This window comes from Tenebrio molitor, chromosome 9 (genome assembly GCF_963966145.1).
Source record: "Tenebrio molitor chromosome 9, icTenMoli1.1, whole genome shotgun sequence".
Classification (NCBI taxonomy): Eukaryota; Metazoa; Arthropoda; class Insecta; order Coleoptera; family Tenebrionidae; genus Tenebrio; species Tenebrio molitor.
Genome location: NC_091054.1, coordinates 7179009 through 7197377, shown reverse-complemented (window position 1 = coordinate 7197377; position 18369 = coordinate 7179009). Strand labels below are relative to the sequence as shown.

Genomic DNA, 18369 nt, shown 5'->3' with positions numbered 1-18369 from the left:
GAGGTCAAACAGTACAAAAGAAAAATTACAAACTAAAACGTGACCGTCACTGGGGGGAAAAACGAAAAATCGAAAAATCTTTTTTTTTAGAAATCAAAAACAATGAAAGTAGTGTTTTTGAATCTCTGGGGGTCGGCTGCACCCAACAGACAATAAATGCAGAATTAATAGATTGAAAAATGTCGAGTTTAAGGTAAAATTGATGTCACGCCAGCTGCACGTGCAACTCCGGTTCCGTTTGTCGTTTTTCGCCGGACCGGACAACTCCGGGTCCCTCTCGTGGCGACTTTTCCGTCGACCGGAAACGAGACGCGACACGTGATCCGCCGCCATCAAATATTCACGAAGGACCATCTCGCGGAATTCATCCCCGAACGGTTAATTTACCTAAACAGCGAATTATAAAATCTCTGCCTAAATTATGTTTGTAATAAAATCCGGACCGCGTTTTCGCAACGTCGCAATGAGGGTTCGGACATAAAGTAAAGGGTGGATTTAACCGGCCACTGTCCAAGGGGTGAATATATGAAGCAAGGGTTGAAAAGTACACTGTTAACGAAAACGGACCTTGTTAGTGGAATTTCGACGGCGGCGAGTTTCCTTGAAATCGCAATAAGCCACCCCATAAAAAGCACCCTTTCGTCGGCGGGTCGGTGGCGTTTTTTCAATTTTTTTTGCGGCGAACGGAGAAATCGGCGACGTCGGGGGCGGGGAGGGCGGCGGAAAGTGCAGTGTAGAAGCTTAGACGTACAGATGGCCAGTTAGAGATAATACTTTGCATTGTAATGAAGAGGATGGGGTTGAGGAAGTGCGGGGGAGTGAGGAAGGCCGTTTGTAGGGGTCAGCACGATCGGGGTCTTGGAATTAATATACGACGTGGGCCGCGGAATGTCGTACATCTACCGTAATTGCACATACGTCATTCGTGTTATTTGCGTGGGGTTCCCCGGACCTTGCAACACTTTAATATTGCAGAGGGGTCGCACGCAATTGTATATTCGTGCATCAGCCTGGAGGGTGCGATTTTTGAAATGATCATGAAAATGTTTTAAAAAAATCCGTTAAAAAAATTCAAATTTATGTTAGCAGTACGGCCATTTATAGTAATTTTAGAGTCTTGTGGTTTACATTTCAATTGTCAAAGAAATGTCAAGGTAAAGAACATTTTAAAGAACGAAGGCTTTATAATTTTCTCTTTTTAAACATTCGCCAACTTAATAAATAACGCTTCTAACCAAAAAAGATCTGACAACATTAGAAAATTTGGTGATTATTATAAACAATTGTTATTTCTCCCGATCATGTCATTTAGATTTTCATTAATATGTCAGCTAAAATGTATTCACTTTTTTACTTTGCTTGTCATTTCTTTTAGCTCATAACCTCAAACTGTCATAATTGATATTTAGTTACTTTTTGTAAGGCCGGTGTGCATGTTCATGGCCTGCTGCGTCGACAACCATTTTGCATTACGAGTATAATATAGGTACGGGAACTGTCAGAATAAAATTGACACATTTTGACAATTTTTTCATACTGTGAAACCTTCTTACGCGAAATAGATTAGAATAGAATTATTGTCAAAATTCAATGACATTTTTAGAAATTATTTGATAGATATTGTGAAGTAGACAACTAATTGACAAATGGACAAAACCAAATTTACATTAGGAAAATTTTCATTTCCCGTTTTTTTTTGCAACCAATAGTACCTTAATGATATGATAATAATACCTACGTATCTAGTAATGATAATGTTAGTGCTAATGACTCAATTAAACCGAAACAATGAGTAGCTCTGAGATAATTCGAAAGAATCTCATGCATTATGATTTCTAAAAAAGCCAATTTTTTTTGAAGTTTTTGTCATTTTTAGAGAAATTTGACTACGACAGAACATCAGTTTTAGAAAAAAATATGGCATTTTGATTGATTAAATGATTAAAAATGAATCAAATGTTTTCAGTCCAAATTTGAAAAAAAAAGTGCTTGTCCGTTGTATACAGGGTGATCAAGTGAAAACGTCACAAAATAAACTTTAAAGGAAATTAGTCCAAGTTTCATCATAGGGTAAATGATGCTTGAAAAAAAATTAATAAATTAACATTTAAAAAAATGTGTCGAGTGAGAAATAAAACAAGTGAAAATAATTGTTCCATTATTATCGGTTCCTTTTTGCCCGCAGCGAGCCCAATAAAATAAAACATAGCAATTCGTTAAAAAGCAATTTGTCAGGGGTTCAACAGGCGGCAAGGCAAAGTCATGCTAAAAATGACAGATTTCACAACTACGAGTAAAATAAATGGTCCATAAGGCCCCGCGCAGTTTGTCAAAACCGTGAATTCCACCTCCCGTCATCACACCAGGCACACCACCTTCAGAATTATGCAAGGAACCAACCCCACCAATCATCCGATTAATCACCGAATCGAGAGACTAACCCGCACAATAGCGCCATCTGTTCGAGTTTAATAACTCGGAAACATCTGAAGGTGATCGCACTGTATAACCCCGACCACCCAACAAAATACCGGAAGCTCTGTGAAAACTGTAAACGGAACTCCACGTGCTCCATGCTCCCGTTACTAAACAATCATTACCAGGGTGGCCAACAAAAGAGCGATGATTAATGGCGTTCCGCGTGGGCGTGATTTATTCTTGACCGGAATTTTATTTATTTTGGCCGATCCGAGTTTGGCAGATGTCGATGATAACGTTTCCAGGTCCGGACCTTGTCCAAACAAGGGGCACGTGTTAAAAATTAACGCGTATGTGTCACGTTCTGGTTTATTATTCAGTGCGAAGTAGGCCGTGCAAACTAGTTTGTCCCTTGGACAGATGTCCGAGCCGCGATAATGACGACACGTGCTTTGTAAGCGTCCGGAATTGATTAAATTCGATGATTCGATTGCGGCTTCAGCGCCGCCGAAAACTGAAAAATTTCAGTCGATACGTGAACCAGAACCATGCATGGTTGGCATGTATGTCTCGTTGAGCCGCCGCTGCACAGATGGCGCGACCTGCACAGTTTTTTCGGAACTCGAAGGGGAATTATCGAAATGGCTCGATTGTGAACGCAATTACGATGCCGCGTTGTTCGCCGCCAGGGTTTTTGATTCAGTGTTGCCAATCACCTGTCAACGGCGGCGGACGTAGCAAAAATGGATGATTGGGTCCGGATTTTAAACTTATTACAATTCGCGGAAAAGATTACATTGGCGGGACGGATTTGGAGAGAAAAATTACCGAATCGGGGTCGTATCTCGTTATTCGACGTCCGAATAACGTACCTAAATAATGCGGAACGTGGGACGGAAAACAGGTAACTTGATACAAATGGAAAAACAATGTTTTCAATTTTTACATTTTCGAGGCACTCTGTACGATACTTTTTTCATTAAAAAACGTGTAAGAGTGCAAAAAGAATTACGTTTGCGTCGTGTCAACGCTATACCGGGTGTACAAAATTTCTGATTGTTTAAAACGTAATTTTTGTTATTTAAGTTGAAAAAGTTAAAAAGAAAAAGGCGGAAAAGGGAATAGAATGTTTTTGTTATTCAATGGAAATAAAATTCGGAATTTTATATTTTTACAATTTATAAAAATACATATTATTGGATGTTCATTTTTTATCGCTCATAAAAAAATGAAAATGATATCGAAAGAAATTTTGGTCATTGTTCACTTTAACTACTTCTGGAATTTTCCCGTTTTTTGTGGCTAGACAGCCTCAGGGCGTCCTCCTACATCGTTTTCCACCACTCAAACCTTGTGCAAATGAATTTTCCTTACCCTTTTGTTATACTAAGACATTGGCGCGACCTTGACGCGACCTTGAAACACAACAAGAGAAAAAAAGGCATTTGCACAAGGTTTGAATGGTGGGAAACCATCTAGGAGGACGCCCTGAGGCTGTCCAGCCAGAAAAAACGCGAAAATTCCAGAAGTAGTTGAAGTGAACAATTACCGAAATTTTAAAATTTGAATTTTATTGCGCTGGGCTCTGGTCATAGTAGTTTATTTAACGAGTTCGTGTGTAAATTGGGCTTTTTTTGGTATGAGTGGGCCAGTTTAAAACGTGAGTGAAACGAGCGCTTTAAAGGCCTATGAGTAATCATCCAATTTGGTTCCAACTAAATAACTTAATAAATTATTGAAAATACCACAAGGAACCATTAGTGGGCCATTCTTTTTACAGACATTCTTGGTAACTAAATAAATGTTCAAAAATGATACTTTTTACGATTCAAAAATCAACAAAATCAATCTTCTTTCTCTCCATTTTGTAAAATCATTTTTTATCTAAGTGGTATTGATGTTTACTAAACGAGTTAATTTAAAAAAGTGGGTCAACTCTGTTTAATTGAGTGTTGGAAGTTACCTAACGCTATAATTAATTACTCGATGAACTCTGCTACAAATAACTTGATAGCCTTTTCATTTATCTTTTGTCGTAATATTTATAAGCTCCTGACTTCATGGAAATTCAAATGGACTAGTTTATCTGTTCACAAACACTGTTTGAATCCTGACACACATTTTTAATATTATTGTTATCACAAATTTAAATAATTTTTTTTAATAAATATATTTTTTTGATATTTCAGATTATTGATATTTACACAAAATTTTAATCAAAATATACCGTGAGATCGAAAAAAAAAAACAAATTTAGAGTTGGCAACTCGTTAAAATTTCAATTACATGTCAGTCTTAAAGTTATGTAATTTTGAGAATGTTGAAATCTTGATTTTCATAATGGTGTGCATTATGTGTGACCTGTCGGTTGTAAAACAATCATGAGGAGCTCCAATCATATTTATGAACTAGAGTAAATGTTCGAAATGTCTGTCTTTAGCTTCCAAACATAATGCTACTCTCTTCGCTTCATGTTTTCAAATGACCTTCGCAAAGTCGGGACATCACTTAAATTGCAGTTGTTTTTCAGGTATGGAAAAACAAAATAATCAAGGCAAGTTGTTGGTAAGTGCCTTGAAAGTCCGGAATGACAGTTACTATTATAATTAATGACATCTGCTGACATTTGAATTCAATTTTTACGTGCTGCCAACTGAAGTGTATTAATCATGGCCATCTCGATTTTCTTTATTTTCGATCGCACGGTAGTTTCCTTAAATAAATAAGTAAACAAATACTGACTAACAATAACAGAAAACTTTTGTGACATTGATGTTTTACAAGAATGTATCCCTGTTAAATAATAAAAATGTATGGGCCACTCCGTGTACGTCGCAAACAGGTGTTTCGAGGGCGCCACTTTCCTCTCTGTCGCTGTTCAATTTGCAAGAACAATTAGCCGAGAAAAAAGAATCCTCGACGGCGGATCTGCCCCGGAAACAGCCGTTCTCGCGGCAAGAGTCCGGTAAGAAACGAATTTCCGTCTCCGATATCCTGTTTCCGTCCTTGTAAATTTTTCGCCACGTAAGCAGCACAAGAGTCGTCCCGAAAAGAAAAAACGAACAAAATACGGAACAAAACTGAACGAGCATGTCGCATTTTTTCCTTTTGGCACTTTTCGTTTTTTAGGCTTGGTGGTCGTTATCGATGTTTTTAGTGGAATTGCATGTCCGGTTAATAATGGATGGGGCGTTTTAAAGCGTTGGATATTTTAGAGAACTTTAGTGTGATTTTGTGTTATTTTGGTTTTATTTACCGAGCTAACTGCTTAATATTCATGCGGTTTACTGTAATTTGTGTTGACGGTCTCTTGTCATCCGTGATATTCGTCCGCGCGGGCCTTAACTATCCCATTCGTCCCGTTAATTATTAAATCTAATTTACATTTCTGTTATAAACGCACCGATAAATAAATAAATTGCCAATCGATTACAGGAGCTACACATTCATGAAAAATGGACGCAGACAGCCGATGTTGATGTCGTGTCTACAACGCCGTCCCAATGTTTCTCAGTTGGCATCCCTCGATTCCTATTGTAAACTAATTCTTGTAATCTTCTGCTTCACCGAATTCATTGTGCACTCTGCCAAGTGTGCCCCGGTGAGAACACCGAGGAGCAGAGGGGTTCACTCTAATATTTACATCTCTATTTCATCAAATTAACATTCATTACTGAAGATGTCAGTCAAACCGAGTTATAATTCTATAACTGTCTCATTTAATTACGACACGGTTGGCGACCCTGTCCCGACACGGAAACAATCAACTCGTTCCCGGATTGAGCAAAAATACTTGGTTCACACGGACGACTCGCGATTCGTGACCCTTGAATATTTAAACGCATGAAAAAATCCCGCCAGGAAAAGGCAACTCCCAAAAGCAAATTTTTTAAGTAATACCTACACGTCAGCATCCGGTATGTTCAAAAATTAGATACAATATTTTTCGAAAAATTATTTACATTTTACAATACGTACTGAACTAAAAATAACATTTTTAATGTAAAAGGTGTTAGGAATACTTGTTCCAACTGAAAAGTACACGTCACGTGATATCCAGCCTGATTGATTATCACGTAAATCATAGAACCGCCCATGTACTTTTTAACCTGAACGTACTCTAATAATAATGGAAATCATTTTGAAACACAAAATGAAAAAGAGCCAAAAAAAAAGTATTATCAAGAAATCTAAATTTAGCTCTAATATGATAAAAATCTTTACACCATTAGAATTATCTATCTGTCAAAACCTATAATTTAAATTTAAAAATTTAGGAATCTAGGTGTTTGACGGATTGACATGGAAATGATATGTCTTGTCAATGGTGTCCTTTTAATATCCAAGGCACCTGTCACTTCTACGCCACTGCTGTGAATGATCCTGCCGCTATTGTTTCATCCATCGTAAAACTGGTAACCCTTTTGTTTGTTTTTGGTTAAAATTCCGGTTGGTTTGGGTCGAGATGCCCCCATAAAGGCGTCGGCGGCGGCGCCCCTGTTCTTCGCACATTGCATTTAATTCGTTGCATGCGGAAACGCATGATAAAACTGTACCTAACCCGAGTTTTACACGCTAATGAGGGCAGGCTGGCCAGTTACCCACCGCAGGGGTGGTCCCTCCCCCCGGCGTCCCCTCCGGGCGCCGCGACGCCCAACAACACGAGCTCAAAAACCCCATCGCACACACACACACACATAAGACCAGGAAGAATCGATCAGACGACGTCGACGGCACCCAAAACGATTTTAACGGCGGAATGGCAAAGACGAATAACGCAATTTGTAGTCCGTGAAACTAATTGCAGCTTGGACAGTGTTTTAATGAGAAGCGGTGTGCCCTGACACCTACGGGAATATGGATGGCGATTGGTGAACCTGACGTACAACCCTTTCCTACCATCGACACCCTCGTCCGCTGATCAATTCGGAACAGATGCGTCGTGAAAAAAACGACGGATCGCGAACGTTCAGCCCAATTAGGACCAATTAAATGGTAATAAATGATTTGGGACGTTTACAACCCTTTACCATATGTCCGTTGGGCGGACGCGTCTCTTAAATTAATGCCGGAATCCTGGAAATGGGTCAGCGGGTTAGGCGCGCACCGAGAGAAGGAAGGCTCACTAAAAATTCCTAATTATTATTTAGGACCGCAACGTTCGCTGCGGACCATTAAACACGCAACCATTTGGCCAAGAAGACCTCGTAATTAACGCCCCTCACGGACTGATCTTGAATCACCGGCCGTCTGTCAATTGTGACGGTCAAGTTACTAACACCTGCAAAACGTGTGACCCTTTGGTGAAATCAAACTGATAAAATTAGACGGTCAAGCTAATCAGTAAATAAATATTGTTTCAACGATATCCACGGAGTTATTGTAATTCTTTCTCATTCACTACTTGGCTGTGAAATTTACCACCTACAATGCGTAGTGTAACTGCACCATACTAAAAGTAATCTTACATGATTACTTGGTTGCCTAAAAACAAGGGACTGTAAGACAATGTTAAAATACACAATCAGAAATAATTAAAACCAAATCACTCCACAACAAATTTCATCTGTACAATTGAGCAAAATTTTATTGAACAATTGAACACAACAATATAGCACAAAAACATACAGGGTGATTCATATAGTTTCATAAATATTTTAACCAGTGACAGATTCCGGTCTCAAAAGGCTCTTGACAATAAAATTTTGAGTCATACATAAAAAATTGACAAAAATCATAATATCGGTTTTTTCACTATTAATAAATGCCATTCTTAGCTAAATTATTCCACTTTTCGTCCTATGTATAACAAATGTCATGAATGTCATAATAGACGCAAACAATTGTTGATAGAAAAAATGTTGGTATTATAAAGTATGTTTCAACGTAAAATATTTTCATTTATCTGCAGTTTTTAAAAGGTGGTAGTACATTCTTCAACATGCTTTATCTTCAACAATTTTAACCTTAGAACCTTGACATTGTGTCTGGGGGTTGGAATCTACCACCGGTTAAAGTTTGTATGATACTAAATACAACGTGTAACAGAAATAAGTACATTAATTTTAACTGGTAATAAAACTCATCAAGAACAACAACTTTTCTAAATATTTTTTTTTTTGTAAACGTTCTTGTTAATGAGTTAAAATTGTTTAAAATTGTTCACGAATTTCGCTACCCGCCACTGGAGACCACGCTACCTGGTCGCTGTGCTTAGAAGGTTTACGTAAACGGCTGAACGGCTCGTTAATTTATGGGGGGGAAAATGTTTAAAAAAATTGCCGATTTCGAAAATGTGGTACATAGAAAAATTGTTCATCATGACGAATTCTGTTACCGGTTAAAATTAATGTACCTACCTATGTACTCGTGGGCCTTTAAAACGCTCGTTTCACTCGCGTTTTAAAATGACCCACTCGTGCCAAAAAAGGCCCAATTTACACACGAGCGAGTTGAATACAACGTTCTTTTGTTCGCTTAAAATCTTTAAAATTACCTTGACGTTTCGTTGTGACAAGTTGTGACATTTATCAAAATCCGTTCACGCAGGAGAAAATTCTCAAATTCTGACAGTGTCGAACAAAAAATTATGTAAACTACATGTAATTTAATGTGATTACTTGGTTGCCTAAAACAAGGGGCGTTGACTCTTTTGGAAATTACAGGTTAGTATGTTGTCGACCGAAATCTTTGTTTTTGATATTTACTCATTGTTAGCTAACCCAGACCAAAAATATATATTCGGTAAACATGGCGTTCAGCAGAACAAGAAGAGAGAAATCATTTCATTAATTTAGTTAGGACATCTTTGTGATTATTGAAGTAAAAATGTAGAAACGTTGTTTTTTTTTGACTGTCATATTACGGGCGCAAAAACACGAACTAGACAAAAAGTGAGGTTAGAGCTGATCCGTGATCTGTTTTCCCTGGTGCGTTCACAATCGACTCTTCAACGCCTACTATGAGGTGAAATTTAAAAGAAACACCCGATACATGCTGCATCTTCCAAGGAGAAACTTGAGGGAAAAGCTTTAAACAAAAAAAGTCTGATCTAACCAGATCTAAGAGGAAAGAATTTTTTTTCGATCGGATCATAATTCAAGATTGAAAGTATTGAGACAATATGGCATGACAATAAATTTTGTCTGGTGATAAAAACGAGAACAGGACAAAAACAAATGTTTTGTTTTCAAACTAAAAATGTTCACTGATATGTTCCAGACATTTGACTACTCTTTTTCACTTATTTCCAGAAACGTTTTGCCCCAATCTCTGACCAACACTGCGGTAGTAATGTGTAGATTCTTCCTGTAGTCTTTAAACTGTCATTTAAACACTTTGAAATATCCAAACATTACAAAATGTTTGTGGATTGTGCTCTAGTCATTCCTTTAATCTTGAATAGCTTCTCATATTCTGGAAGCTTTCCACTTGATTTTCCTTTATTTACACTTCCAAGCTGAACAAATCTTCTTGATTACATCTCTAATATGAACCACCAAAGACGTTCTGGTTTAGAACATTGAGATATTTTGTAAGGTGCCGACAAACACTGAATAAATCCACTTATCATTGTTAAATATTTCAATAATACGACAATAATACAAGTGTACCCTACTTCTTTTGCTACCTTAACTAACTCATAACACCTTAATAAACATTGATAAACAATGTAAACTACAAAATGAGCTGTCAAATGTCAAACCTGCCAATCCAGAAGAGGCGGCAAATCTATACGGATAGCTAAATCACAGCCAACTACGATGTTAGAAGCATTTATGTTATTACTTATTAGGTACCGTGAGATCATTTAAATTTATAATTGAAGTAGGTTATGATTTTTAAATAAGATTGGCAACACTGTTGATAACTTGATTTGAATCGTCAAAGTGACGCTTCAAAATTCAATACAAAATATGAAATATGAAATGGGGAGTTAACAGTTGTATCCAACCCGGGGGAGAACACTTTTCTCTGATTGTCAATAAAACTGTATTACATATTTTCTAGTGCTTCATTTCTTTTAAATTAAAACGTTCGAACATGAGAACCCTAAACGTCAAAATATTTACATAACCTCTGTGACTCAATTGGCAGGATCCGTAATCATAGAAAAAAAAAACGCCTACTTAAATTATAAATTTAAATGATCTCACGGTATTAGATTTGTAATAAAATACATTTTTAATTGATTGATTTTTGAAAAACAGCAGATGGATATTTCGCACTCTTGAAGTTTAGTCTTGCACTTAATTTGAAGCTACCCCAGATGCGCGATAACTATCAAGTAGATTTAGCAGTTGCCGGCTGGACTTAATTTGTCCCTTTGCTGCCGTGTAATGTCGCGCAACGTCGTGTTTTTGGGGCGATTCCCGTGAAGCGATCATTTTTGCGGCCGCTCGAGCGCCCCCTCGTCGGCGCCCTTCCGTAACGAGCTAATAATTGCGCGTAAATAAATTAGGTAAAAATGGTGGGCATGAGTGATACGATGTTAATGATAGTGAGTGCACATGGGCGCAGCCGGAAGCGCAGGTTAGCACGAACACCCACACATAAAGGCGCACTTCCGCTTAGGTAATGGTCTGAGAGAGTGACGTCTGTCGAGGACTCGCTCATTTATTATCATCCTGGCACCCTCTCTTTTTCCATCCAGAAACCGCCCGTTTGCACAACACAAAATCACGATGTTTGATTACGACGTTTGACATCGTTTGACAGCTCCAGCGAGAGCCGCCGAATCCGTTCATTACCGAACGCGTCAATATTTGCGTTCGGTCCGGTGTGCCTTGTCCTGTTCCGTTGTCCAAGCCGCAGATTTGTACAGGTCACGTGACCCCGACGAACTCATCTACGAAATCGTTCCGTTTTGCCAGTCTTGCCGGCATTGTTTCGGTGTTGTACTTTACTTCAATTATTTTGGAGCATCCTTGGATGAGAAGGCACCATCAATCCCATTCTCTGGGCCTCGCACGGATAAACCTAAACAAACACGAAAATCGCTGGATTCGCGAACAATGCACGGAATCCAGGCCGGTTTCGTACGGAATCGGGGCCCCGCGGCTCTATCCGGACTTTTGGCTTGCCGTCGTTGACAAACTCAAAAAACTACAATGGATTAAGCGTGAGGACAATCGAGACCTCGAGGACGCTCGATTTGAAAAGAATACAGGAAACATAGAAACTCAACCGTTTTGCTTGTGTGGATGGGGACAGTCGAGCGTGAAAATCAAAGGGGCTGTTTTATTATATTTTTTTATTTGATAGGTGGCCATGTGCAGAAGTGGATGGTCGTATATCAACACTAGACGTGTGCCCACTCCGAATCGTCGAGGTCAGAATAAATATCACGAATATACGCTCGTATCTGTGTGTGTGTGTCATTACCACCCTTCTCTGGCCCCCGAAAGGGAAGCGAATCCCGATCCGATCGCGCTCTCCTCATATTTTCCATTTTTAATGGAAACACAAAACCGGTGGATACTTAAAGAATAAATCAAGTCAAAGTAAATATTGAAACAAGTCTTCCGCTACTCCAGTTTCAAATAGGAATGTTTGCTTACTTTATGTTATTGAATCGGATTTTTATTTGGGTTGGGAACCCTGCCACCTCAGAATGTGACTGCATCCCGGCTTGGCATGCCAGGTAGCGACCATTCTGATCGGGACAGTCGGTCCACAGTAGCGGAATGTTCATAAAAGAAAATGCCGCAAGCCCTTTAGTTTTGGTAGTAGGTAACTATTGTATCAATTGTTAACAGCCGGGGCTGTATTCGGGGGTGCGTAGAGGCCAGAATGCGGTGGACTGTCGGGGTATTGTGTCGGGGTCGTTTGAGTTGTGCCGAAAATAAACTCGAGGACCGTCTTCGACTGACCGACCAATATAACTTTATTACATTATAAAACAATATAATTCCACCACAAAGGCCGTCGCCAAAAAACGTGCCGATTTATTAGGGTGAAAGCCAGATGGGGATGGGAAAGTCGCAGGAGCTGCGTTTATTTGGGGCGGTAAAGATGTCAGGTGGGCGAAAGTGGGACAATCACGGCAGATCTGATCTCCGCCGGACGTTGTTACATTTACGTTACATTGTTCCGTGATCGTAACAACCCTGTACGTCGTAAATTACCCCAGAAATGAGTCGCTCTTGCTGTTTATATCACTACTCGCGGAGTTACACAACCAGACGTTACGTAACGATAATGTAATATTTGTTATTTGCTTTGTTGGCGTTAGTTTTTGGTGGGATCGAAGGCGGCCATAAAACTGGCACTCTTCGGCGGAATCCATTCCGGGCGCGATTTCTGGTAAGCCAAAAGCCAGGATCAAGATTGGCTCGCGATATACGACCAGATTTCGCAGACTGTGCACTGTTTTACTGAGGTTTTACCGGAATCGAATAAGATAGAGACAGTTTTATGGTGATCGGATATCGTTCACTAAACTCCTCCAATGAATTCTCGATTTATGGCGGCAAAAATCAATGCACAAAAACGGGCTTTTATTGTTAGCAGAATGGCAACATTGGAATCGACTGGATAAAAATTCGTCATCATCAATATTTAGTGCCGCTCTTCGACGAGGCGCACTTTGTACCCATCACGGCAGTGTCGACGGCCTCCACCCACACCCTGAAGTTGACGGTGTCGTAGTCGAGAGTGCCGTAGAGGAAGACCGGCATGGTGTTCGTCAAGACGATGACGTTGTCACGTCTGACCTTGACGTCGCTCGGATAAATCATCTTCCTGTCGTCCTTCTGAACGATGGAAATGTCTCGGAGGGGACTCCCTATCCTCCAACAACCTAGAGCGTTCTGGTTGACCAACCCCAAAAAGAGAACACCTCTGGGGGCGTGAAGGTCAGAAGAAGACGTCTGAGACAGCTCTCCTCGATTCCCAACAATCTACAAATCACTCGATTATCGCTTGCGTGACCACCACTAACCGCACCAACCTCGAAATCTCTTCCGTGGTAGGACCTGGTCGCAACAGTGTCGTTTTTGAAAATCCTCGTGGACACTCTGTACAAGTTGAATCCTGCCATCGAGTGGAAATAAACATCTTTGTACCCGTCGGATTTCACATCTGACAGAGCCACACTGAAGACTCCGTCGTTCCACTGAAACTCGTGCCCTCCAATTGAGAACTCTCCAGACGTGGGTTCCGGAAAGAAGTAGTTGTGGTTGACCCTCCAAGCCCTGTTTTCCCTCAAGCTGTACACTATCAGCCCGAACCCTCCCAGGTCGGGGATGTACCCAAAAGCGTTGTTACACTCGTCGTTACTAATGTCTACTGTAACGCTCGCCAGGTTGGTCGCGGGGCGTAACAAGCTCGAATTAAATTCGTGGCGTTGCACCACACGGTTACTCGTCAGGTCCATTATTATCAAAGCAGGTGGTTGGACTTGTTGGGGGTCGCCTGGAAAAAAACGTCAGTACGGTCCCGTCGTGGGGTCTTTAGTATACCGGGTGTTTCGATGAGGCCGGTGTCGACAAACCAGAGTCTGTCGCAGGAATCGACGGCCACCCTGTAGACTGACACCAATTTCGTCCCGGATCCACCCAGAGTGTTGGTGTCCCAGTCTGGATAAGGGATGAGCGGGACGTTTTGACGTTGGGTCCCGTTCACCAACACGTAGTTCAGCGTGGAGGGGACCCCCGGGCGCCGACGAGGTACCGTGATGAACAATTTGTTGTTCCAAACGTTTGCCCCCATCGGTATGTTATTCTCTGGAAGTTTTCCAAGACGTGATAACTTATCGCCGATTTGAAAAAAAATTATCATCACGGAAAAAACAACTGACTTACGGTAGATATAGGGCACGTCGTTGGCCGAAGGCGACGCCGTCGAGGTCCTGACTCTTGTCGGTCTCGATCTCGGTGTTGTCCTCGGTGATGTCCTCTGGTTGGCGTTGGTGTTTCCTGCGAAAGAGATTGTGTCGGCGGGAGGACTCCCCGATCGTCCTCGGGGCCATTGGTAGTTGATCCGGGTCCAAGAGAATTCTTCTCGCAAGCCTCGACACGAAATCGAAGCCGCCACACAAAAGAAGACAAATAATTGTAAAAATTTCATCGCATCACTGTGATCCAAACCGGTGATGTTAAGCGACTAACTAACTGGATTCGGTGTCTTGTTGATTCGAATGAAGGAGAAACAGTGGCGCGCTCTTCGACTTGATAATCAGATTAAATGGAAAATTGTTGTACACCTTTGACCCTCTGTTATGAATTTTTACGTAAACTAATGTTGACGAGAATCATCGGGAGATTTTAAGGCGGCGTTTACAAAGCGACGAATTTACCGTAAAGCAACGCAAACGTAAGACGTGCTAAATGAAGACATGAAGAAATTTACATAAGATGAATAGGTGTAGAGATGTATTTCAACATTCCTCGAGGGTTAATATTTGTAAAAAAAATATACGCAAAAACATAAATATCGTTTAAGTGATCTACATATTTAATATATTTCTTAAATTAGTTATTTCTCATCATTTATGTTTGTTACGCTTATGTTCCTTTCTAGACCTTGAACTTGTTGACAGTAAATATGTGAAGATGAGCTCCTAAGATGTGAATAGTCAGAAACTGGTAATTAGTTGTTACCATCGTAACCTTGAAATCTCTTATGCAATTAATGTAGCTACGTCTTGATGTTTATCCGTTTGAACCTGAAACACTCGATATGCTTACAGAATATACCTACCTACGTATACAAATGCATCGATCCAAGCCGTTGCATCAGTATGTATAAGAACTATACAGCATTACCGTGAGATCAAGTGGCATAGATAAAAGCGCGATTGTTTCGGACCAGCGGCTACCAAAAGTTTTCCATTGCGAACAGAATGTTACCGACGGATTTTGAACAAAAGTTGAGATTCGTTACTGAGCACATTTTTTTCTAAATCGAAATGATAATTAATTTTTAATGTTTAGCTTCAGTTGTTTCAGTGTTTACTAAGAAATTTGCACCATATGCGAAATTTTTTTATTCATTAATGTGAATATATTTACGGTGGTCATCGCTGCTTGTGTAAACAGTAAAAATATGAGTGACAAGAGTTATCACGTGACTTCCGGTATATCTTTAAATTTGATATTTTTTAAGGAAATGCGAAAATGGAAGGCCTGTTTAATACCTATTAATGGTCATGAGAAAAAATGTATTCTAATTTTTAATCGAAAGTATCGGGCCTTCAAATAAATACATATAAGTATATTTAGAGTAGGCGTAGGAGACATTCTAATTCTTTTAACAGTGTAAAGTAATTTTTGTAGGTAATCAATTATTCTCCGGAGTTGCATAGTATGCATAGTAAGATTTTTCCCAATTTCATATTGTCATATTCCGTGGAGGGAGAATAGGGAGAATGCACTACAAAAATTAAAAATATTTTCTAAATTAATTTTATTTCGTTAAAATGTCAGGCGTTTCTTGTGTCATTTTCTACGCTGGAAAAATGTTGCAAACAATTGAATTTCCATAGGTTGCTCTAAATATAAATTTATTTGAAGGCCCGTTAAAATAACAAGACCTCATTTTTTATCACATATTATATCCCAAGTGCAAAATTTTTTATCGGAAATTTTTTTGCTAATGAACGAAAACATCTATAAATGAGGTCAGAAGCCAATTATTAGCAAATAAGAGCACGAGACGAAGTCTAGGGCTTTTATTTGATAATAATTGGCTTCTGACCGAATAATTTATGGATGTTTGAGTTCATTAGCAAAAAATTTGCCGATATTAAAATTTTGCACGAGGGGTATACGGCTGATTATTTCCTGAATAGAATGAAAAGAAACGCATTATGTATTTCCAATCCTTTTTATTCAAAGTAATTTATTTAAAAAAAAAAGTCAGGTACCGACATTTTTTATCCAATTATTGCACAGTGTGCATTTTAGAGAAATTATATCGGGTTATTTTTTGTTTTCTCGTTTTGATTGGTCAATATTTGTCACGCAGTTGGTTGCTAAACATATGAAGGAAATAATCGGATAAATTTTTCATTTTTACGAAAACTTTTTGCTTTGAGAATTTTACGAGTTGAATTTGGGCATTTTTATTCTGGTTAGGCCCGAGAGCTTTAGCTCGAGGGTTTAACCTTTGAATAAAAATGCTGAACACGTACGTTTGATGTATCTGGGAATTAATAAGAACAAAATTAAAAAAAAAATGCATCGAGGTTGTCACCGTAGGCATAAAAAATAAAATTTTTTGTTTTTTTATTTTTTACCGTAGGTATACTTAGTATAGGTAGCATAAATTGGAGAGTTGGTTCACAATTGATCTTAAACAAAAATTATTGTCAATTAAAGATGCTTAAAGCTCAGGTTTACTCCCTCATACATTTTCACCTTGGTCAAATTGAAATTCAATTTCAGAATATTGATTTTTTTTGTCAAAATATGTAAATGACTTATTTGCACAAAATCATAAAATCTCATTTGAATCAAGTTTTTTCGATATGTAAAATACAAACCCATTTGGGATTTTTTTAAATGTTAAATTTGACGTTAACTAAGGTCACGTGATTTCCTGAAAAAAAAACTAACCAAAAAATAAATTTATGTATCTATAGGTAAGATGTGTAGATTTATTTACAGATTTTTGATCTTTTTTTTTCAAAAAATTTACTCTACCTAATTAAATTGCTGCCACATTTGCGTTTCAGTCAGTTACAAGGATATTGATTATCGCATCAGTGCAATTACCGATTGCAGTAGTGCCTTAATTATCGCTGTAATTTGTTAGTCATTGGCTGAAATTAAAATTTTGCAGGGATGTAATTATTAGATAAAAATGTTTGAAGGAAATCGTACGATTATGTACTAAGTACATTTTTGCTAAATCAAGTAGGTATGTAGCAAAAAAGTTTTCTATATGGTGCTCAGTTTTTTGTACATGCTATATATAGACTAGTCTGGTAATAAATGACGTTTCCGGTAAATTTCTATATTTAGAAATTCTTTCTAAATCTAGAAAAAGTGAAATATTTTAAAAATTTGTCGATTTGATAAAAATATGTTCTCGTTCTGTGAAAAATCCGTTGTGTGTCAGGTTTGCATTTGCTTTGGTACCCCTGGTTCGTCCTCTCCTTCTCGTCGAGGATGTTCCTTGATAAATGCGGAGATAAGGCACCAGTTTAGTGTAACAATGCGGCTGCGGAGGTATCACGGCTGTGTCGTCCCCCATTGATCACGAGATTGCGATCCTCAAGCGGGAATTGATTCATTTTGGTACACCGAGACTTTATTCGATATACCTCCACGAAACCGTCTCCGTGATCCTTCACCCGGTGGAAGCAGAAAAATCGCTAATCCGACCCCGCTCCCCGAACCCGGACACCGCTTAATATCCGCCGAGAAGCAACAGATCGGCCGCCGCCTCCAGCCGAAGAAAGGGGACGAACGACGACCATCAGCCCCCCTCATCTTCCGAATTAGTTGTTTAGTTTGGATGATCGAAAGCCTCTCCAACTCGGGTAGAAACATGAATTAATTATCTGACGGAGCTCGCGATCTCTCCGGAGGCTCCCCGAACTTAACGAATCTCCTTCCGGATGCGCATAAAATATTCCGGGCGTCAGCTAATTTTTTACGGTAATGACGTCATCACACAACACGCGCCGCGACGGGGGCGACGTTGCGACACCGTCCGGGGGACGGAGACGCGTTTTTGTTCTTGCGACTTCTGTTGTTTTATTAACGCGACCGGAAGAGCGTTTGAGTTTTCAATTTTACTAATGTCGCAGTTAAGATGTCGAGTAATTAAGGGAACAAGGGCGGAGACGCAAAATGCGGCGTAAAACAATGACGAGCGAGGGCTTTTTCCGAAATTGGCGGACCGGAAAAAATAACAACGCCGTTGTCTCTTCCGGAAAAGGACAAAGGAGGCGGAGCTATATTTTCAATTGACAACCCCAAATGCCCTCGACTCGTTCGAGGT

General features: G+C 39.4%; 2 protein-coding genes across 2 annotated transcripts in view; one reads left to right on the top strand and one right to left on the bottom strand.

The window, feature by feature from the left end:
* Positions 1-18369, top strand: part of run (segmentation protein runt) — a 100222-nt gene that overhangs the window by 76419 nt on the left and 5434 nt on the right. The gene's annotated exons all lie outside the window — the stretch shown is intronic.
* On the bottom strand, positions 12897-14582 carry LOC138138311 (L-dopachrome tautomerase yellow-f2-like). The gene is made up of 4 exons (XM_069058148.1): positions 14223-14582; positions 13881-14144; positions 13370-13833; positions 12897-13319 (listed from the first exon to the last, which is right to left on the bottom strand). Exons 1-4 carry the CDS (start codon positions 14485-14487, stop codon positions 12972-12974), a joined length of 1341 nt encoding a protein of 446 aa, XP_068914249.1. The 5' UTR covers positions 14488-14582; the 3' UTR covers positions 12897-12971.

Coding starts and splice junctions, on each gene's coding strand:
- LOC138138311 (XM_069058148.1), bottom strand. CDS start 14,487: ATGAAATTTTTACAATTATTTGTCTTCTTTTGTGTGGCGGCTTCGATT. Junction 14,145..14,222: donor CGACGTGCCCTATATCTACC/GTAAGTCAGTTG, acceptor GAAAACTTCCAG/AGAATAACATACCGATGGGG. Junction 13,320..13,369: donor ACCACGGAAGAGATTTCGAG/GTTGGTGCGGTT, acceptor AGTGATTTGTAG/ATTGTTGGGAATCGAGGAGA.